Source organism: Lichenostomus cassidix, chromosome 3, assembly GCF_008360975.1.
Source record: "Lichenostomus cassidix isolate B80296 chromosome 3, HeHo_3.0, whole genome shotgun sequence".
In the NCBI taxonomy this organism is placed as follows: domain Eukaryota; kingdom Metazoa; phylum Chordata; class Aves; order Passeriformes; family Meliphagidae; genus Lichenostomus; species Lichenostomus cassidix.
In genome coordinates, this window is record NC_139483.1 from 52,472,162 (window position 1) to 52,495,294 (window position 23,133).

Genomic DNA, 23,133 nt, shown 5'->3' on the forward strand with positions numbered 1-23,133 from the left:
GCAAATGATGTAATTGGAACACCTATCAACAGATAAATCAGCACCTTGTTACTCTTAAGGCCTATAAAGTTGGTATGTTTTGTATACTTTTTAAACCAAAAAATTCAATCAGTTCAACTGACAGTGTATTTTAAACATGACAAGGTGTCCAAGGCAGCAAAAAACCCCATTTCAATTTCACAAACTGGGATATGTAGACATCAGAGCAGCTGTGTTTCTTCTATCTTTTAGGCTGTAATACTAGGACTTTATCTGCTGAGACTTTAGCAAGATGCTTATGAACAGTATTTTCAAGTCATAGAGAAATCAAGCATTTAATGGCAAAGTAAAAAGGAAGAAAATTAAATTTAAAAACACAACTGCAATCTTTAAAGATGCAGTTACATATAATCCAAAAGATGGAATGTGGTGACATTTACAAGAATATCATAGATACAATTAAGAATTCTATTTCATAAACCATCCAGCATTTTAATGAAAAAAGTTAATTCTCAATGGAATTTTAAAATGTAGATGAAGAAAAATTAACATGTAATTACACAGTGAAATTATCATAGCTTTATTTTAAAGTCAAAGGAGGGGAGTCTCCAGTATCATTGCCACTTACAGCATCTTTTGTTAGTTTATTTTACACACAGTTTTTATTTCAAGCTAAGATTTCTACATTGCACCAGCATAATCCCAAAATGTTAATCAACCATGCCTGACAGAATTCCCCAGTGACTTGCAGGAAGTGCTGATGCTTCCACTAATATCCAGTCTTGAGCAACTCACTTTTGTTAGATTTCCCAGGATGATGAGTATGCTTTAGTTTCATCCTTCCATTTCCAGATCACCTCTCCATGATTAACAGAGCTGAGACTGCAGATAGAACTGAGCCTACACGTTCAGCTGCATCAGCTGTGCACATCCATTTTGTTCAGTATCTAAAATCCGAGTGTTTCTCCAGCTCTGGGAACCAGACCCATATTATCACTCCTGATCTTAGTTAAAAACGGCATCACTTAAAATTAATTTTAATGCTTAATATATAGAGCACAATTCAAAACCAGCAATGGATAATGAATTGTGTGGTTTCACTGGATGTGCAAACTGACAATATTCAAATTAATAGCTGCAATATCCATTTAAAATATCTTTTAAGAAGCTCCCTTGACAAAGCAACTCCGAAGTGTCTTGAACTCCTCTACCCTAAAATGAAGTAACAAAAACCCCAAAACAATAATGACCACATTAGATACAGGAGTTCTCAACAGTGTCTTCTTGTGAGGAGAGAACAAAACAAAAGCAAGAAAAACATCTAGTCTCTACTGACATCTCGTCAAGAAATTGTTACCTCTTTTCAAAAACAGAATTAATAGTTGCTGGGGCATATATACTGGCTTTTTTCTAAAAAGGTGGTTTGAAATAAAGTCTGAAAGTGTTCGCAGATGTATTTGCGTATATACCCCTAAAGACTGCTCCGAAGGACGTGGTCTGATTCCACATTTATTTAATTTTGCCCAATTAATTATTTAATTATTGTTATTTAATTAACACTGTTCCCTCTAACAGGTAAGGGGTAGGTTTTGTTCACTGCACACAGGTTACTTTTCCCCTCCCAGCCGCAGGGTGACTCCGTAGCATGGATGGTTCTTACCTGCTGAGCCTGGTACCTCTGCTGGGCCTGCGACAGGTACTGTGCCTGGGGCGGCAGGTGCTGCGGCTGCGGCTGCTGGTTGTAGTACGGCTGCTGGCCCTGCTGGCAGTAGCCACTCACACCTTGCTGACCATACTGAGGTGGGATCTGTTGGAAGAGACAGCGAAGCAAATGCATGAGTTGAAGCAGAAGGACATGAAATCAAGCTGTGTCCCATCCATGTGGCAACCTCAGCAGAAGTGATATCCTCAGCTACCCACCTGACCCAGAGGTCTGACTTCTTTACTCAGCAGTTAACGTGAGCCCTTAGATCCTCTTGCCTTAGCAGGAGGAGTAAACCCAAGTGCTCTGCAGAGTTACTCTTTCCAGGAATGGCTTCTAAGGAAAATGCTACACTTCTGTAGCATCATCACAATTCTGTAATGCCCAGCCTTAAAGTACGGAAGCAGTTATTTGAAATATTTGCTCTCCACTGAAGCAAATCAACAGAGGAATCATTCTGATGCGCTAACCCAAAAGTTGAATTGTAGTAAAAAAGCACAACTCTTAAACAGACATTCAAAGATAAATGTTTTTTTTTTTCTTTTGAGCAACCATGTACTAATTTTTATTTAATGTTTTGCTTGCAATCCTCAGGTTTTTAGTGTCTATGTTTAAGCCTTACACAAAAGTCATGGGGTTTGTCAGGATTTTGGTTTTGTCAAGTTCAATGTCTCTTAGTCTTCTTCCCCCTACTAGGATATATTTTTTTTTTAAATAACAGCAAAAAAAATAATATGTTACACACTAACTGGAACATGCATCACATACTGAGAACCCACATACACACAGAATTTAAGTTAGAACCAAAACCAAGTCAATTACAGCATCAGAGAAATCTTCTGCATCAGTTTAGTCCATAAGCCTTGTATCAATAGACACTGACATTTTCTCAAGGTGTTTAAAACAGCACATTTTCAACAGACTCCTGATATTGTGTCCAGATTTCCCTGATTTTAGGTACCTGCGCTTTTCCCCAAACTCTGAAATTTAATATAATTTCAGACCAATAACAGATGCAGCATATGACTTCTCCCTTCTAGAATGGACCTCCTGTTGGTAGTGCACATCCCTGCCCTAACCAAGCGTCTCAGACACCTGAGCACATCTGAAATGCTTTGATCTCTGAACTGTTCCCACTAAGTTTCTGATACACCGATAAATCTGTTTATTCAACAAGCAAACACATACCTGTTCTACCGAAAGTTAATTTACCACATTCATTCAACAGTACTTGCTAGGTGATAATAATAATAAATACTACTACTACTAATAATAATAATACAAAGTCAAATTTAAATGCCTGCTTAGGCTATTTCTATTATCACAACTTGAACTGCTCCTGTTACTTCTGCCAGAAGTTGGCAGTCCTACCTCTTAGTTACTCTTAAGATCAGCATTGTAACCCCACTTCTTGCTCTCTTTGCCTTCACTTCCATTACCTTCCCCTCATTTCACAGGCAGTTAAATGTGTCTACAACCAAAGCAACCCTTTCTGACAAATACTCTCTCACCAGTGATGCATAAATAAGGCCTCTATAATGCAAACTAAAAAGGGTGTGCTGGAATATCATCAGGCAAACAGACAGCTGGAGTCTGGGATCTGACAGAAGACCACATGGTGATTTGCCCATCATCTGCAAAGGTCACAGAGCCTGGACTGGTTCCTAGTAAATGCTGAGGAGAAACCTATGTTGTGGTCCATCTGGGTTCCAGTAACACTAGAAAGAAAAGGAAAGATATCCTGACAGCAAAATATGGGCTGCTGGAAAAAAGAAAAAAAAGAGAACTTGAATGCCCAATTGACAGGATGGTGACAAAGCAAAAGATCAGATGCATTCTAGAATAAAGATACTTGTACAGAAGGGCTGGCGTTCACCTACACATAGGAGCCAGGTCACTGGTACATTAGGATAAAGAAATTTTAAAATGAAGAGGGGATTGGAAGACTACATGGTTCAAAAGCATGGTATTGCTATGTCAAATGAAGACATGGAGATTCTGGGTCATCAAGTAAAGATACTGAGAAGAGTCAAAGAAAGAAAAATAGGCATGCAGTGACTGCTGAGTAAATAGAGTGGCAAGAAGAAATTCCAACAATACACGGAGTTCTACACAAAGAGGGAGGGACTGGATCACTGGAACATCAAACTGCAAACAAAAGCACTAGCAGCAGTCATATGAGAAATCTGGTTAGAAAGGAAACAATTAGTGGGGACACTAGTATGCATCATCCTCACAAATTCAGGGGGAAGACAGCTAATGACAAAGTAACATTATATGCTACATAGCATTTAGAAACAAATGAAAATAAAACTCCACCTCACCAAACAGCAGAGGTCTGGAGCTTGGTCAGATCAAGAAGAGTTGGAGCCACCATGCATGCCACACTACAACAATGCTGACAGCAGCACACTAAGCAAGACTGGCAAAGGTGTGCTGCAAGATTGATTAGGGGGAGGTTCAACGCCTCCCAGAGAGGGAGTAAGCAGACTACAAAGCTGAGACCAAAGTACCAGATAACTGTCAAAGGCTATTCCATGGAACCTGCATGAGGAGCTGCTGCCTTTCGCTCAGTCCAGAGCAGCAAGAATCACCTAGTAGTACATCCTGCAGCTACAGAACCACTGTGCATCAGTGACCATTAACAGAGTTAAACTGAGCATCCCTACAGGAACAATGAAACCCAACGAATCTACTACTGTTTGTGCTTAACTTCAAAAAGTGTAACGACACAAAAATGAGACAGCTTGTTAAAAGGAATCTCTAACAGACAGCTATGAGAAATAAAATCTGACTGGCAGCATCAAAGCTGTTTAACTACAACCGCACGGAAAGCACAGAAACAAGATTCACCACCCATTCAGAAAGACTTGGTAAGAGCAAAGGGACACCAGCATGGTTCACTGCAGCTTTCTAGAGGCAAAAAGGCATCCCCTTCAATAAGCCAGCACCAGGTCCAAATGAGGAAAACAGAAAAGACTGTAAACTCTGGCACTTCAAATGTAGTAAGACAGGCCAGAAAGAATTGTTGGAACAGCTAGAAAAGGGAATCAAATGAGTAATGATTCATTTCTTCAAACACATCAGAAGTAGGAGGTCTGCCAGAGTCTGAAGTGACGAATGATGATGAAGGTATAAAAGGAGATAGAGAACACAATGCCATCACAGAGAAGCTTAACAAAATCTTTGGCTCTAGTGTGCACTGTGGAAAAATCTTGGGGTGTTCCCATGCTGGAGTCCTTTGTGAGTGACTTGATAAATGTCTCTGAATCTGATAGAACTTTTCATAGAATAAAGTGACAAATGAACAGCCAGAAGTGACTCACGACCATAAAGTATCACTCCAGAGGCCTAATCAAATTCAAAAAGCTGAATTACTAATGACCATACAGCCTCTAAATTGGAACTGCCTTGGTAGGTGAGAACTGGAGTACGGCTTAAAAAGAAAAGTCAGAGGTTTGAGTAATTTAAGACTACATAACACTGATGACTGTTCTGGATCAATCCGGACAGATGAGAATGAAGATGAGATGTAGGAAACATCAACACAGCAAAAGAAAATATCTCTCCACTGACTTCTTGGCCTTAGCAGGAAAGGTCAGACAAAAAGGTTCAGGGAAATGCAACAAGAATCATCATAGGTTTGGAACAGTTTCCACACAACCTATAACCCTTTGAGGATGGAAAAGACACCAGGAAGTAGGAATATGATAGAAAGTTACAAAAGTTATGTCCAACAACAATTAGAATGCATTTAATGGCAGAAACAAACTTCAAAGCAAGAGAGAAACAGGTTCTCTAGTCACAGGCAAATGTTTAAACCTCCTTGCCAAATTGATGTTTTAAAAGCTGGAAGTTTATGTGGGCTCAAGCAAAGACTGGACAATGCACAAAAGAGACACCCTCTGAGGGTTACCAAATATATAGAGCCACATCTGGCTCAGGAAGTCCCTGAACTGAAAATAGCTAGAGGCTTGAAGAGTACTGGGGGAAGTATCACACGCTTGCTTTCTGCCGACTCTCCTCTAGGCATCCAATTACACCCTCCACTGGAGGCAGGATAGGGGGATACATGAACCCTTGATCTGACCTGATAGAGCCACGCCTATGCTCTAGCCTCTTTGCAAAACATATTCCAGTCCCCAGAGAAAGAAATGAAAATTTGGTATGCAGGATACTAACAAACAAAAGCAACCTGAAGAGGCAGTAACACCTTGATTACCAAAGCTCTGAGACCGCTCCATTTTCTTAAATATTTTCCTAAACTGTCAGACACTGCCTTAAAAAGGAGTACCAGGCTCTTCTTCTGATCTTATATATTAGTTACTTACGCTAGAATTTCCCTCCATATCCTCCCAATCCAAACTGTTTTAAAAAAACAACCAAACACCACCCTCTAAAATACAGCAATAATCATAATGCTACATGTACATTTGAATGCTGTTCTCTTCAGTGCAGAGACCCATCACTGCTGCCTTAGCAGAACACTCCATATAATTGCTGTGGCTATTTAAATAAATAACAAACAGCAACATGCAAATTAATCCTGCTTTACGGATGGGGATCACAAGATACCGCTTATGGACAAATGTTTATTAAACAGCATATAAAAAAAAAGCTTAATTAAAATATCCCCAGAACAAAACAAATCTAAAGCCAATTACTTGGAGTGAATGACCCAAGCATCCTCTTTCTTCATGAAGTATATCCTCCCTCCCCTTCTCCCTTACCTCCACATTTTTTGTGGCCACACAACACAGGAGATGGGAATTTGGGAAACTTAATCATGCCTGTGATAGTGCAGACATTCTGGGGACAGTTGAAGAGAGAACAGACCTACCTGAGTTTGAATCTATTTCTAGGCAAGCACAGAACTGTAGTAATTACTTCTGGCTTCTATCTGACTTGCACAGTATAAATAGTATTATTTTGGGAGAAGTGTGACTGACCATCAGTGATTAAACCACTCTGAACACAAACAAAGAAAGGGTAAGAATAAAAGAGGAACGAAATTGGCAGCCAAAATGAAGAGATGGGGCAAATCCAATTAAACCTATAACTTAGCCCATTATCTTTAATTCTTGTTTGAATAAGGGATCTGGTGGCAGGCATTCTTTGTCTAGGTAATACCTTGCTAGTAATGGAAGTTTTAAGCAATTTTTGCATGCGCAATCCATGACTGATGTCAAAGGAGAAGGATCATTAGACAACATTACAGTCATTACAATAATTTTTAAAATTAAAATGTAACAGAATTAGTGAGTTAGCATAGGTACACTAATAATACCAGCAATATGCAGTAACTGTCCTTTTAAACTATTCCTGACGGCTAGATCCAATCAACAATGGAAGAAGCTTTACATGTCCCCTATCAAAAAAAGCTCTGCCAAGTTGCTCTGGGACCCACCTGAACACATCAGATACACCATGACATGCTCACTGCATGGAAAGAGTCGTGGCCACATCATTGCTTCTCCCTGAAATCTATTTGGTGCCCAAAAAAGAGAGGCATGATATTGTATATCCATTACCCTAGATGATATTGGTAGACGGCAACAGCGCAATCTGGAAGCTGTGGACCACAGTATCATGATATAAAAATCTGGGGGAAAACAGGTCTGTCTGGCCTGATCAGCATAAAGTCCTGCTTACAGAGGGAAGGAAAACTGAACTCCAGAGCCAGAGGCAGCTCTCAGAAGAAAGGGTGGCAGTACCTGGTTCAGTGGCCAACTTTGCTGAGGAACAGTGAGACAGAATACTGTGAAACAAGTACCACCCTCAGTAATATAATCATCAGTAACATTCCACCTTCTTGGCACCTGTAACGCTGGTTACATTTCCACAACATAGAAATTAGAATGAAAAAATGTATAGTAAGGGGCATTCTCAGAAAAAAACAAACCCTACCACCTGGTAGTTTACACTAAAACAGCACATTCCTTCAGTTAACAAAAGGTTATACTAGAATTTATTTCTAATTATTTTAATTTTACAGTGGTCAATTCAGTTGTAACTATTAAGAAACATGTCACACAGTTCCCATCAAACCTTCAAATAAAACACTTGTGATCTTCTGAAACAACTTTTGCTTCAGTCTTAGATTTCCAAAGCCAAGCCTCTGCCAAAACCTAAGTATCTTCCCCCAAACATTCAAACAATGCACTTCTCCATACTTTCAAAAGGAAAGCTGTAATGGAACACTAACCCCCTGACTTTCACACACAACAAAAAGATCTGGTTCATATCTCAAACTTTCAAATTCACATAAGCCCAGGTCTTCATCTGCATGTTCAGCTGAATTACAGAAAGAAGAAAAATATAATATGCTTATACAGCATAAGGAAATCCTCTGGCACATGTTCAGTGCAATATTCTGTCACAGTTAGGGCAGCATGGTCTCCCATCTCACATCAACATGTTCAACCCCAGTGTGCTTTTGCACACACAGTCTTAATGAAGGCTACAAATCCTTCTCACTGAATGAAAAAATGAAAAAAATCTAAAAGGAAACCAAGTGAAAAGCTGGGTGTTAATGTCAAGGCTATTAATCAGAGGTAAATCAGAAATCCTGATGCTAAGGCATTTTATTCATATATTCTATAAATTCTATTACTTTTTATCACTTAGCTTTGACCTTTTGACAATACATTGGTCACAACATTCACCTATGTTACTGTGTTTCCTACATTGCTTGCCTTTACACTGAAGAATGAACTTTAAAATCTTATTAAGAGCCTTTAAAATATTAACACTGGGCCAGATACTGGTCTACTCTGTGACCCAGAGCAAGGAAGCAAAAGGATAAAAACCATGTTTCTGTGTCAGAGAACAATAATCCCCATTCCAGAACTTGCAAGGTAGTGGATTTTGCAGAGTCATTAAATGCATGTCTATGTTGAAGACTGCAGTGCAGTACACAGATCTGCAAACTAGCTCAGATACTGGCAGGAGCCTACACCAAAAGCTGTGCTCAGCTAATTTGCTGTGCTCCACAGAAGGGTGAATTAGGTCAAAGGGAGATCCACACTCCTGTAGCCAGACTGCTTCTTGTACACAAGCCAGTTCATTAAAAAAGGTAGCTCAAGCATCTTCCCAAGCCGCTGCAGTCTGCAATGCAGGCATACCCAGCACTGCTGTTAACATGCAGGACAGAAAGGACAGGACTTACAAACATGCCTGTAATCCCATTTTCCCCAAGAAGTACACAGCAGCACAACTACACCACTTGCCAGTGCAATGTATATGGCACCACATATGTACCTGTCATGAGGTGCTCCCCATACACTGCCTTTTACTGCAGCTTAAATCAAAGCAACATGAGCTAACCAATTATTAATACAGGCAATCTTCCTCGCCTAAAAAAAACCCAAACCAACCTACCAAAAAAGAAAGGATAAAAAATCTGCTAAGATTACATGATTAAGAAACTCTCCAGTGAGAAAATACAGATGTTAAAGTTCCAAAAGCAACATTAACTGAGCCATGTTGCACATATATAGCACCTTCTCTTTCTGATTTATGTTGTCAAAGGCATTTCATAAAATATAGAGGATATGAAATGTGGCTCAGTTAATGTGGCTGCAAGAATCTTATCATTTATGTTTTCTGACTTCTTAGCTGTGCAACCTTCACATCTTATTAACATACTTTTTTGCATAGACTGTAGTATGGAATGGTACTTATGTTTTATGTATTGACATATTTTTGATGTACTGAGATTTTGAATAAGTTTGCTATTCTTCATGATGAGAGCCAAATAAATAAAGACTACTACCACAAAATAGTCAATCATTTATACGGAAAAGCAATATCTCTCCTTCCCAAAAAGAACACTTTGATTCCCCTGTCAGAAATTGATGAAAACTACCTCTGCTGTAAATGCTAAATCTATGCCAATATCACAATCACCTCCCCACTCCCACCTTCCCCTAAAAACAACAAACAAACAAAAATACAAAATTTGCATGTTTTAGATGAGCTAAAATTAGTTTCAAGGGAGAGGTAAACAGCTGAGTCTAGAAACAAAAGGAAGACATTTTTCCTACAATAGCGTTGATTCACACAGTGCATTACAGCTCGAACTAATGCAACATTTGGTCCATTCTGCAAGTTAAGGGATGAAAATATGGTAATCTCCAGTAAGAGATTTCTACTTTGCTGTATCTATCCCCTCAGACCAACACTACAGAGAAGACTAAAAATTTGCAACAGAATTGTTTTCAGAAGAGCTGTATTGATATTGTATTACAAATAGAGAGAAATCATAGTGCCTATACACATACACACACACACACACACACACACAAGTGATGAGTCAGGTAAGATCTATTCTTATACTCTGGCTTCCTTTTTTTTTAAGTAATCAAAACAATTAAAAATAATCATGTAATCTGCTAAAGTAATACGTCTCCACTTTATAAACCAACATAAGGAAAAGCACAGCACAACTGTTACAACCTGAACTCTGTAATGATTCTAATGGTTGGTACTTCAGTAAAAACATGTAGTAAACCACACCTGTGCGGCATGAGTAGCATGAAACTCACCTATGAAATGCCAGCCATTACAGGAAAATTAAAAAGCCTCTATTTAGGCTGTATTTATAAACTGATTTTTAATCATATAAAAATAAATTATTACAGGGCACTTCTTGTGCATTCATGAATGGAATACACAATGATCTTTGATACCCAAATCCTCCATTCACCACTTATTTTCCAGGAAATTTGTAACAATTTTGACCACTATTTCTTAAATGGTGATTAAAATAAAATATGGTTAAAAAAATACAGAGAAACATGTTTCTTTAGACAAATTCTGCAGTGCCACTCAAACCTTTTAAAGCAGGGAAAACAAATGAGAGGTATGGGTTGAGTTTGAATAGCAGGTAATCTAGCTGCATGAGTAATCCTCCATTTTTACACATCTATACACAGAGAGACAACTAACACTTAACTACTGGAGACTGAAAAATCCCTCAGTAAAACAGCTTTCACTCTCCATTTCTTCTGGCACATAGCCTTGGAAGGTGAAAAAATTGCAAACATTCTTTAATCTCAGTAGCGAGAAAAGGCAGAATGTGCACACACCCTGTTTATCATTGCTTCCCCAACATCTTGCACACACTTGAGTTTTCCTTCTTTTTTCCAGTTCCTCAAGAGGGAAGGATGCTTTTTAATTAATTCATGTTCTCCTCCAAAGATATCAATCTTGATGAATACTGTCTTTACCATTCCTAAACTCAATGGCTTTCAGAGCTAAATCATTTGAGATCATTCAGAGCCCTTCACTGTATCTCTTAAAATAGCAAGAGAAGAATATTAAAGATCTTTCACAGGGAGCAATGTCATGCACTCTTAAGCAAGCTAAGCCTTTCTCTTCTTTCCACCTAAACTTGTCCAGTTCCACCACAGGGCTTCGCAGACCCTTACAGTGCACACTCTCTTTCCCTGACAGCTGCTTTTCTTCTTTCTTTATTGCTATCCTGAAGCTGTGGAGGACAAACCCCAGGCACCAATATATGGTGGAGACCACCCAGCTGGAAAACAACTTGGCAGAAAAGGACCTGGAGGTCCTGGTGGACACCAAGTTGAAGATGAGCCAGCAATGCTCCCTTCCCACAAAAAGAACTAATGGTATCCTGGGCTGCATGAGACAAAGTATTGACAGCAGGTCAAGGGAGGTGATTCTGCTCCACTCTGGTGAGGCTACACATGGACTGTGTCCAGTTCTGGGCTCCCCAGCACAAGAGAGACATGGATGTACTGAAGAGAGCTCAACAAAGGGCCACAAAGATGATTAAGGGCTCATGTATCTCTTAGCTGTTCCTATGAGGAACAGCTAAAAGAGCCGGGACCGTTTGGCTTGGAGAAGAGAGAGCTCCAGGGAGACCTAACAGCAGCCTTCCAGTATGTAAACAGACTCTAAAAGAGCTGCAGAGGGGTTTTGTACAGGGGCATGTAGTGACAGGACAAAGGGGAATGGATTTAAACTGAAAGAGGGCAGGTTTGGATTAGGAATAGGAAGGAATTCTTTCCTATGAGGATGGTGAAGCACTGGAACAGGTTGCCCAGAGAGGCTGTGCATGCTCCATTCCCGGAAGTGTTCAAGACCAGGTTGGACAGGGCTTTGAGCAAGCTGGTCTAGTGGAAGGTGTCTCTGCCCATGGCAGGAGGTTTGGAATTTAAGGTCCCTTCTGACCCAGACTGTTCTGTGATTCTGTACTTCAGTTCAGTAGTGTCTGAGTACAAAGTTATCAGCCAAGGGATGCACCAGGGGGTCTTTAACAGAGAACCCCTCTGGTTTTGCTCCAGACACCTTTGACAAGCTCTAGACACCCACAGCTCTGCCTCCCGAGCCTGACTCTGAAACAGCAGACCAGCAAGTCATCTTCTGTTCCTGTCCCTCACTGTTTTAAGGGATATCACACCTTTAATCAAGAAAAACTTGCAATGAACATGCAACGAGAGAACAGATTTACAGCTCTTTGTGTTCCCATTATGGATTTGAATCCCCAAATAGTGTCCACAGCATAGGAGGTGAACACGCAAAGAAAAAGGCATGACCTCCCATATCTATCACTTAGGTTCAGCAATATCTGTGACAAATCTAGTCATTTGTATAGTCCAAATTCTGCTAGTTTCTTCCACTATAGCAGGCGCAAAATCATACTTTTCATCTGGACACTAAAAATTCCCCACAGCAAAGAATCCTCAGGCAGAGAGACTGACTGGCTGAACCAACAGTAAGAAAATTTGATTACATCTCTGCCCACCCAGCATAATTTATTATCCTGCAGCACAACATTAACTGCCTAAGACCAGGATCTCACTCCTGTGGCACAGTTCCTCAACATTCCTTTGGAAGTACTTATGCTGGCTTAGAAAAACAAGAAATACAGAGCAACTCCTATCAGAAACCCTTCCTCTTTAGAAGAATTTGACCAAAGTGCACCACCAATAAAACCAAAACTAACCAACCAAAATAATAAAAAAAAAAAAAAAAAAAAAAAGTGAAGATGTAAATCTTTTCTGTGCTGGCTTTTCTTTCCCTTTCCCTACTGGGAACTGATAAAAAACCAAGTCAGCCTCTTAAATAAGAGTACTTACATAACAGCTGTGATTTCAAATATTCCTGCAAGTATTTTTAAAAGAAAACTTTCAAACTACTTCTTGTAGTCACAGAGTTTAGATATTTGATTTATTCCGTTTCTATTATTTAATTTGACCTATTACTTAGCACTGGAAAACATCAAAAGAACCCTGACAGAAACATCAAAGACATCTATCTTATAAATTCATAGCTGAAACCATATAGCACATCTTAATTTTAAAAATAATTACAGTTTTATTATACTCAAAATAAGATGATTATTGTAAATTATTCCTCAGATCAGTTACCACAAGTAAGTTTTAGAAACATCTGCTAAATGTAAGTATCTGGATACAGTTAATCCAATTCATGTAACATTATACTCAAAACAGAACAGAAAAACAAACGAGAACCTTTAAAGTCATAACATCACTCATCAAAAATTACCTGTTTTGCTTAGTTGAAAACAGCTCCCTTAAAAACCAATTTAGAATCAACCATCAAACTCATACACTCATTCTACCAAGCTACTAGAATTCTTTTTTAATTAATATTGCAACTAATCTTATCTCAAATATTGTGCTCAATCTGTTAATCTTCATAATACCTACTATTCTTTCAAAGCATCCAAGCATCTCCAGAATATCCACGCATGCTCCTTCCTTTCTTGAAAGCTCAAGCCCCCCCCCCGCCCCCTTCCCCCAAGTCTGGTTGTTTTGGGCTATTATCTGAACACCTATTTTGTTTAAACATTCACAAAACAAATTCTTACACTCCCAATAAAATGCTTCCTTCTCATTTATGTCCAGACTGAAGTAACATCTATCTGTACACAAAATTAACACACAAGTGTATAATTGTAGTTTTATGCTCAAGTGCCCCAATTATGTACTTTGAAACACTTTAAAGGATCCATCAGGAACATTCAATACCTCCAAACTGTAATGTCTTGAAGAGTGTCTTTTGACAAGACAGCTGCATTATGGGGAAATCTTTCAGCTAAAAACAAAGCAAGCAATCAACTTTGGGGTTTTTTTACTCCAAGATACTCAGGCTATAAAGAATGGTGGGACCTATCTGGTGCAATGCATTTTGCCACAACTAAGAGACAAGCAGGAAACAGAACAGTTTGTTTTGCTTTTGTGTAATATGTCCCAGGTAAGCACAAGAGGCTGAGCCTGCAGATTGTTTGGAAAGGTGATTAAGAAAAGGTGATTAAGTATGTTTGCAATGGACCTTGCTTCAGCCCCAAGTCAACTGCAACTCCCCACGCATGCTTGGTGAACATTCATCCTCTGCATTTTCACTTCTCCTTACAAAATATTTTTAAGAAGCAGTTTGTTCAAAAAGGGAGCGCAGGAGGTGACTGTCAACAGGTTTTTGTTACATAAATAAATTTCTCTGCACATGTGGTGGAGAAGGGAAATCTATGTTAGTCCATCTGACTTTGCACTGAAATGGGTTACAGGTGCTCACACAATGCATTACACTCTTTCACACAGTCTGGTGATAAACTTGCCATATCCTTCATGCTATAGTTTATTAGAACAATTGGTGTTGTTTGGGGCAGGGGGTGGGGGTTGGGGGGGTTGTGTGTCCCAGCAAACACAGGAGAAGATAAGGAGACAAACTTGTTTCACATGACAAACACATACCAAGTTCTTAATAAATAACAGGTGAGGAAATCAGGAGTGCTAAAAACAGAAAGTGTAACAAGGAGGCAAGACAATTCATTACATTAAAAACATACAAAGAAAAGGGCTTCAGGCTGACCCAAAGATGGCTAAATAGTGAGGCCATGTCAGTAAAGATTTTCCTGAATAAAACCAAGATATGGTAACTTACACTGAGAAAATGCTCTGTGCAATTCATACAGGATTTAGCATCAAGTGTCAGGGGCATGTAGTCACTGTTTGTTGACCATCAAGAAAGATGACCCCTAGATGGGTCACAGTCCTCAAAGAGTGATCACAAGCACCAGGCAGAGTGAGACAAAATACCAGCTGTTGTTACAGTTCTTCAGTGGGCCAACAGCGTGCTAAGTGGTTGCAAGGGTGATGGAGAAACTACATGTTCTCAGGAAGGAGCCATTCAAAGTTATTCTAGAAAAAACATTCCATGCAGAAATGCTGCCGAGCTCCTCATCCAATGCACAACGTGTGCTTCTGTTTCACAGCTGCCCAGTGCCCACCTCTGCATGCTGAGGAGCTGCAGAAAGGTCTCCTTACAGCAGGCACCACAAAAGACAGACACACTGGGGGTTATCACCTTTTGTTTGATGCTCCAAAGATGAGAGCACCAAGACAACTGGTCTACAGCTGCAAGCTAATCTGTCTGCTGCCACAGAAGCCACACTACTGGCTTTACCCAACCCATCAGTTCTCCCTGACCCTCTACCAAGGGTTCTGCCACTCAAATAGCAGGAGGACAATGGGCAGCCTTCTGCTGGCTTAGCACACCAAAACAACTCAGCACGGTCAGATGAACCCAGCAGTGACAAGAGGGAAGTGGCACTGCAGGTACCAGCTGGGTTGACTTTGGCTGCTCTTGAACTGCAGTCTGGTTTTGGTTCTTCACTCTCCTCATCCCATGAATCCAAATGCAAAATTCCCACTTTCCAAAAAACCACCCCGTATGCAAAGTAACAACTTCGAGCTCTCCATGTAGAGTCCTTCTAAGAGAGAGGTGCCATGAGGAAGAGCTGCTGCACAACCAAGTGAAGCTACAAGAGAAGCCTCTCGACTTTCAGGGAGGACACTGGCTTTTCAGGTCCCCTCAAAATCAAGACACTCAAATTCTGCCATAAAATTTAACCCACTTTAAGCAGAAAATAATTCACTGCTGTTCTCACCTACAGTGATATCCAAGGGAAAGTACTGATACAGGAAGGAGAACATACGCACAATTCTCTCTTTCTTCCTTCCTTCCTTGCAGGAAGCAGAAACAAGTATTTAATGCATTTCAGGGACATTCTTAGCGTGAAAGTAAAATGCAAGTGGGTAATGCCCATTTAGATTAGTTTTTGAGTATTATTAGGGAAGCTATCACTTATCTATGTTGGTGGTTAGGTATTTAAATCTCCTTTTTTGTTTGGCAAATCTTCCTCTGAGTAACAGCTGTACTTTAGTGGCTACAGCGCTGTTCAGGCATGAGCTTCTAAGATTAAACTAAGCTTCTGATTTTTTAGTTGCATAACTATTTAAAATGTTTTAAACAACATATCAATATTTATCAGAAGCTGTATATACCCTCCAGAGCAAAGAGTTCACATGTCCTGAAGAACAGGAATTTTAATTTTAAAACCAGGTATTTTCATTACTTAATTGGCTCTGTAGTATATAATTTTTTTTCTTTTTTTTTTTTCTTTTTTTTTTTGAAAGTATAAAACTAGGGAGAAAAGCTTAGGAAGCAGCACTGTCTGCTTTGGAGGGAGTACTTACCCATCTGCCCTTCTGGCCAGAGGTTTAATAGATTTCTATTTTTATAAAGGACATAAGGGGAGGGGGTGGCTCCATCAGTTTCCTACAGAAACCCAGCTGCCAAACTAGATGTGCCAAAGGGGAATTTTAGGGAATTTTAAAGAGATAACCTCTGCTGAGACTGCAATGTCAGCTTTGTAACCTCATGACTGGAACATGTGCAGTGAATGCTGGATTGAAAAAGCTGTGCTATGGGAGTTAGAAGAAAGAGAAGGAGAAAACAGGAACAGCACGAACTGGGATTATTACTCTGTGATGAGAAGAGGACTGGAGCTAAAAAACAATGTTAGTTCACTATGAAAAAATACATCTATAGAGTAAGCTCACTTTGATTTGAGTATTTATTGATAACCTCTGTGCACTTCCCTTCTCCCAGCCCTAATATGATCTCTGCATTTTATGCTGATGCTGTTGTTCCATTTAGCAGGTCAGGTGGAGCGTATTTTAAACAGCACATGAAGCTAAACTGACCTCTGGTTTAACTGTTAAGCACAGGAATTGCGGGGTAGGGGTTGAGCAGGGAAGAGGAAAGGGAGAAGAATAGGAACGCTGCCAATTAAAACAATAAATAAATAAAACATTAAATAATTGGTATTTTTTGATCTAGTCCTTCAGCTTCTAGTCAGCTTTTCTTGCATGTCGAAACAAAACTAAACTGAATCCCCTTACTTGAAATTATCAAAATATTTTTAAATTTATTTTACAGAAAACAGATAAAGAACTATGGCATGTACTACTATTTACTCACCAAGATCAGACTGTTTGAAGAAATTTAGCATGCTAAGGAAGCTGCAAAGCATTTGTGATTCTAAACTAAGATCAACATTCAAAACAGTAAGGACAGCCAAAAAACCCACACAAATAGAATAGCCACAAATAGTTTCAGAGGTCTATAAAAATCTATTATCAAGGAAGAGAAAAGCATTAAAAGTCTTACTTGGGGATTAAAAAGGTGGAATCAGTGATTTGCACTCAGACAAGTAAATTTCTGTACTAAATTACAGAAGGAGAAGTCTCTTATGGGTAGGAGCCCATTACAAAACACTTCTGATGTCCACCTGTTTTCTTCTGCTCCTCATATATAGCAGCGTGCTTGCAGAACCATCCCTTTTACTACATTTAAAATAGATGGGGATAGATGACGTCATCACATTTCATCTAGAAGGGAAGCAGTAATAAATACCCTTCTGCAGTGAAAGAAGGAATGTTTTATGATAAAATATAACAGCTCTTTAAAAAGAAACATTTCAAAGTAACTGGAATGTTAGAAAGGTAAAATAAATTAATAGCCTATGTTGTTAAAAACTATCTACAAATCTTTATAATTCAATTCTCTCAACAGCTCCTATATGTGGTGAATGTCATTAAATTATCAATCTAAGAGAAGAATCTGTCTTGAAATTTGAAAATATATATCCTGTTTAGCCTAATATTTGGGGGTTTTAGAAGGAATTTTTTTCATATTTTGGGTTAGTGATGGGTTTTGGGGAGTGTTGCTTTTTTTCTTTTAAGGGAAACTGTCAACTGAGGACCATTAAGAAAATAGCTATAACCTCACACCATAAGGCATATTCTAATATACACTATCTTTAACCAAATGTTAGTTTGTTTCACTAGTGTTTGTTCTTCTTTCTGGGCAGCACTTCATTGGGGACCTGCTCCCTTGAGGAAACACAAGCTGCTTCAGTGCAGCGTATCTCAACATCTCCGCAGAAGAAAAGGCATGTAATCAAATAATTAGCAACCAATGTAACCATTCTGTGCATCAGAAACAAAAACCTAGACAAGCACCTCTTTTTAAAAGCATTGCCTCTTCTACTTTATTGCCTCTAACTGATCTGAAAATAAAATTATTTCATCTTCAAGTCAAAAAGAAAACAACTTCTTACACTCCAAGTGGCTTTGCCACTGCCTTTCAGCAAGAAAAGCTTTGCCAAGTTGGAAGATTTTTGCTCTCTCAGAAAAAAAGTATTTCTATGATGTATTGTAAATCTTTACCTCCCTCAATTGGGAGGTAGGTTTTTATGCCTTTCAAAATTTATTATGTCTGCTTGACTGTGCTTTCCTAAAGATCCCTTTCAGCTTCTGTTCCGACTAGCAAGTGCAAATTCTCTCAAGTGCAGTAATGTAAAAGGAGTAGGAAAGAAATTCAGCACATGAACAGGGCAGACACAGAATGTACTGCAGTGCTTTGCAGAGCTCTACAAAGCACATTACGGCTTGTTTCATGAAATACACGAATTCAAAGTGCTTGCTCTATGGGTCTTATAATTTATTAAATTTGATATTATAAATAAAGCCATGAAGTCAGTCCTGGTTGAAATGCTTACACATTTCCAAAGAAACCCTACAAACTCAGCAAAATCTTGAGCCTTTTCTACACATTTTTCCTACCCACATCCTATTTATTTCCATTATGTGTGAGTCAGGTTCCAACTCTACAAACTACTATGCACTTTTAACTTTTAATTGTAAGAGTAGTGCTACTGAACTTAACAGGGCCAATGCCACTAACGTAACCAGTGATGCAGGCACCAAGCTATGAGCTGAGGGATTTATACTGCAATACCCTTGGGACAAGGAATATGGCTTTTCCTACATTTCACAGCACATAATTTTGCTGGAAAACAGGAAATAAGTATTTCAGGATTAAAACTTTCCTATAACCAGCAAGCTCGAAGAGGAGAGCAGAAAGCCCAGAAAAAGCTCCACAATATGTCAGGATAAAAGGATCTCCAGAGTCTTCTGTCTCATGATTGTAGTCAGGAAAGGTTCCACACACAATATGATAAAAGAAGCTCGTGATTAACTGGAAAACTAATCAGGAACTAACTTCTTCTGCCTCCATTCTTAGCTGTCTTTTTCTACTTTTATCAAAAGCAAAAGACTATACTACTTCTGTTAAAAAAACCAAACACAAAACCAGAACCAGTTTCAACCAGACTAACTACATCTCCCTTATATTTTTAGGGCTGCTAAGCTTATTCAGTAAGTAAAAAAGGGGGAAAAAAAATCACACACAGACACACTATCAAATACACTATCAGAGAAACAAGCAATAATTAGCCTAGCAATGACTCTTTCTCCGATATTTCAGTATATATACACTGCAATAGATATTCAACACTCTTTCTTGAATAGCAAATTCATCCTTCATGTGCACAAAGTGCAGTAAAGTCTCTCATAATTACAAGAGTGCAGGACAACCTTGATAATTACTGAGAAGTTTGTCTTGGATTTCTAAACACCACCAGTGACAAGGTAGACAAAGCAAGTAAGACACACAGAAACAGAAGCCAAGGCTGTTTTAGCAAAATTATACCTTACTAATACATTAGGATTGCAGGGTTTGGTCTCGCTACCAAGTATGAGCAAGTGTATTTCACTGACTTTTGTAAGATTAATTGATTATTACCATGACATTTCAACCACACACAAAAAAGAAAGGTGACACTACAGCAGAAATGTGCTATCAGTTCAACAGCGATGATTTAGAGAAAGAGCTTTTCAAGTTTATACTAACAGGGTTATTTCATGAGCTGAAAATAGGTTTTTTATTCCCTTATGTCAAATAACATTTATGTATCTGTAATGTGCACCACACCATAAAAAGGGAGACATGGAGAAAAACATGACTTTACAGACATGACTACCATCACACAGTATTGCTTTATAAATAATGCTTGAAGTAAACAAGATCTGCATATAAATACCATTTCTTATATTGACTGTTAAATACATTGACAGAACCAAACAGCAGCAAAATGTTGCTTATGGTAAAAATCTCTGCTTTTATTTTAAAGATATAAACAAAGTATTTATTTTTGTAACCATCAAAGCAAGCAGCGAACTTTTGATTTTGTCTGTGAGGAGCACACATCTACAAATAAAGGAAGAGAGAAAAAAAATCCCAGCGTGGTAGGGGAGAAAAAGACACAAGTGAGGTTTCACGCTATTGACAAGGCTTATAATCCAGAAAAATCTGCCGTGTGCGCCAAGGCACAGCAACACAGCTTTTAGGCACACAGAGGAGAAATGCTTGTAAATTCCACTGGTCCAATGAGCAGAGACACAGTTTTCATAATTTTATCATTGTGCTCCACGGCTGAGCGGCTGTCAGGCCAATGGCAAGGCACAGGTTCCCATTTGAATGACATATGGGTTCACCCAACCAGAGAGATGTTAGAGCATTAAATACCACAAACAGACAGGACAAGAATACAAAAAGCCAAATTAGCGCTCGTGCAATGGCGTGCTCCGGCAGGGACTGCCTGCTCCAAGCCAGCACCTCTGCCAGGTCCCCAGCATCAGGAAAACCCTGTCCTCCAGGTAACAGCCTCTCACCTCATAAAACTCAAAGACACGCTGAAAAATTACACTTCAAAGTGTGGCGGGAAAATAAGAAAATGTGTCTTTTTAAAACATTGGGAAATGTAGACTTAGACGTGGGGAGTGAGAAGCGAACAGGAATTACTCTTTCCCACAGTATTTCTAAAAAGTACCATGGAAAATACATTTTACCTTTGTGGAAAGCTGTTCTTCAGACAGAAGTGTTTAACATGTTATATAAACATGTTATGCAGTGAAATGTAAAACACAGGGGGATTTTCATCACATTTATTGCATTTGTTAGCCAAAATGTAGTAGTCTTGTAATCACTGCCACTGCTGTAGTAAAACACTTCAGTAATATTAACAAAAAAGTGCTTTCAGAGAGGCTTGTCGAAGGGGGAAAAGATTATATTGAACAACTTGGACCCAAAGTAAACCAACAAAACTGAACAAAACCCCCAAAGAACTGCAGATGAGCATGCAAAAGGAGATCATGGGGCTGTTTTCAACTAGCAAGTCACCACGTCTTGAAATTGCTTTCTGGGATAAAACCAAACCCAAGTCACATAAATTACCGAACACTGCCCAAGACACAAGCTGTTCCCTCCCTGTGCAATGTGATGGAACAGCACATGAACCACACACCATCACCAGACCACTGGAGAGGTTCAGACTTCAGGGACCTGATGGAGGAAGTGCAATTAGCAATTTTCAGGCTTTGGTCCATAAATACAAGTCAAGAAGTTCACCAGGATGGCATATAATGAGCACCACCTTTGCACAGCTGGGTTTGCAAAAGCACAGGCAGAGAACAAGCTGCACTCAGGCTCCTAAGAGACCCTGCCTGTATATAGGCAACTTCTCAGGTGAGCAGGAGTGGGCACCCTCACCTCTGGCCCTCACCCTGCACCCAGTCAGCTGCAGCCTCCCCACAGCTCAAAACAGCTCAAGGAATTGCTAGAGATGGTGCCCTCCACCAACTTTAAGGGAGTTTTTCTTCTCAGTCTTTCCATGCTCTCTTTTCACTCTGCAGATCTCTCTAGACGTGGTCTCTTTACATTTATTTTATAATACCAGGATCCTCTTCTGTTTGTACTGTGTTTTTCCTGCTCTCATTCGTTTTACCCATTCAGTGCTAATCCTATCATCTATGAAGAAGACTTGAGAGACTTCACTAGGTTCTGCAACATTCTCCATCAATAAACTGAAAGGACCAGGAGGGAGGATTATCTTTAAGCATACATTCAAAATAGCTGTTTAGATCAAAGGTACTGATTTATTACTGCAGCTCAAAAGTCACTGACAATCTCTTCCTCACCAAGAGGAAGACCATTGCTGCAGGAGCAGCAATCCATAGTAATCTTTATTAAAAGTTATTTAATTACACACAGTTAATTTTTAAGTAGTTGAATTTGTACTTTACTGGCAAAAATAAATACTTTTTAGGACAACAGTGAATTGTGAGGAAAAATAACAACAAAGGTATTTCTTTCCCTAAAAATTCCAGTACATCACAATCTCCTACAGTATCTCCACACACATCACCTGGTAGATCCCAGAAAACTGTTTACAGGTTAAACTTTGTCCCAAAGTGTATCCTAGCATTATCTTTTCACTTCTGAATTTGTTTTGCCTGAAAACTTCCTATTCCATCGTAACTTTCAACCTAACATATCCAACTAGTATCCTCTCATCTTCTTCTTTTTTTAATTTTGTAGTTAATAAGTAAGAACCTATTTCAGGATTATATACACCAAAATACTAAAAGAAAGCCCCTCTGACTCAGGAAAAACCCCAAATTCAGTTAAATATCTCCCTAACTGTTCTTGATATAAGCAAGCTGTATGCCACCTGAAAGCACAAGATGAAGAGCAAATTAATCAAAGACTTGGAAATGGACTCCTTAGTTATTTTAACATCTAACAGTAGAAAATTATTTCAAAGATCCCCATACATACACAGAAACAGCGCTGGCAAAACACAAGAAAAGTAGTTATGAAGCCGAATTGTCAGTGACGTCCTCCTTAAAATACTATCTTAGAGAACGACTCTCATACCCTCTAGGCTAATCCATTCCCATGCTCTGTGTTGGAAGACGATACTCATATTAAAAGATCCATCAAAGCCTGCCCTACCTTAGACAAGGAAAAAGAAGTCAGCACAGCTAATGGGAGAGAAACCTTCTGAGCCGTAGGCAGTGCATCTCCCCCCTTGCCATTATCTCTCCCCACTATACCATGCTGAGGAAAGTTGGCAAACCGAGACAGAATTCCCAATTCAAAAAAGCAGGAGCTTTCAAAACAGCTTAGGAAAGGGGGAGAATAAGGCTGAAGATTAATAGGATCTTCAGAGCTCAACAAAGTGCAGGACAGAAGGAGAAAAAAGAAAATCGATGTCTATGACATTTCAAAACAAAAGAAAAGTGAAAACCACTTTTTCTTTAGAAGTTGAAGTTTTTTGTTATATGGGTGAATCTTTCAATGTCTGATATGGAGATATGAAAGCTCCTGAGGGTTAATTTAGGGTGTTTTGTTTTGTTTTAAATAAAGTG

At 39.1% G+C, this 23,133-nt stretch overlaps 1 protein-coding gene across 8 annotated transcripts in view; it reads right to left on the reverse strand.

Moving 5' to 3' along the window:
- Positions 1 to 23,133, reverse strand: part of ARID1B (AT-rich interaction domain 1B) — a 325,863-nt gene that overhangs the window by 242,536 nt on the left and 60,194 nt on the right. For all 8 annotated transcript variants that reach the window (XM_085055792.1, XM_085055790.1, XM_085055789.1 and 5 more), the window contains exon 3: positions 1,640 to 1,786. In XM_085055792.1, the coding sequence (XP_084911918.1) occupies positions 1,640 to 1,786 (147 nt within the window). The remainder of the gene's footprint in view (positions 1 to 1,639; positions 1,787 to 23,133) is intronic.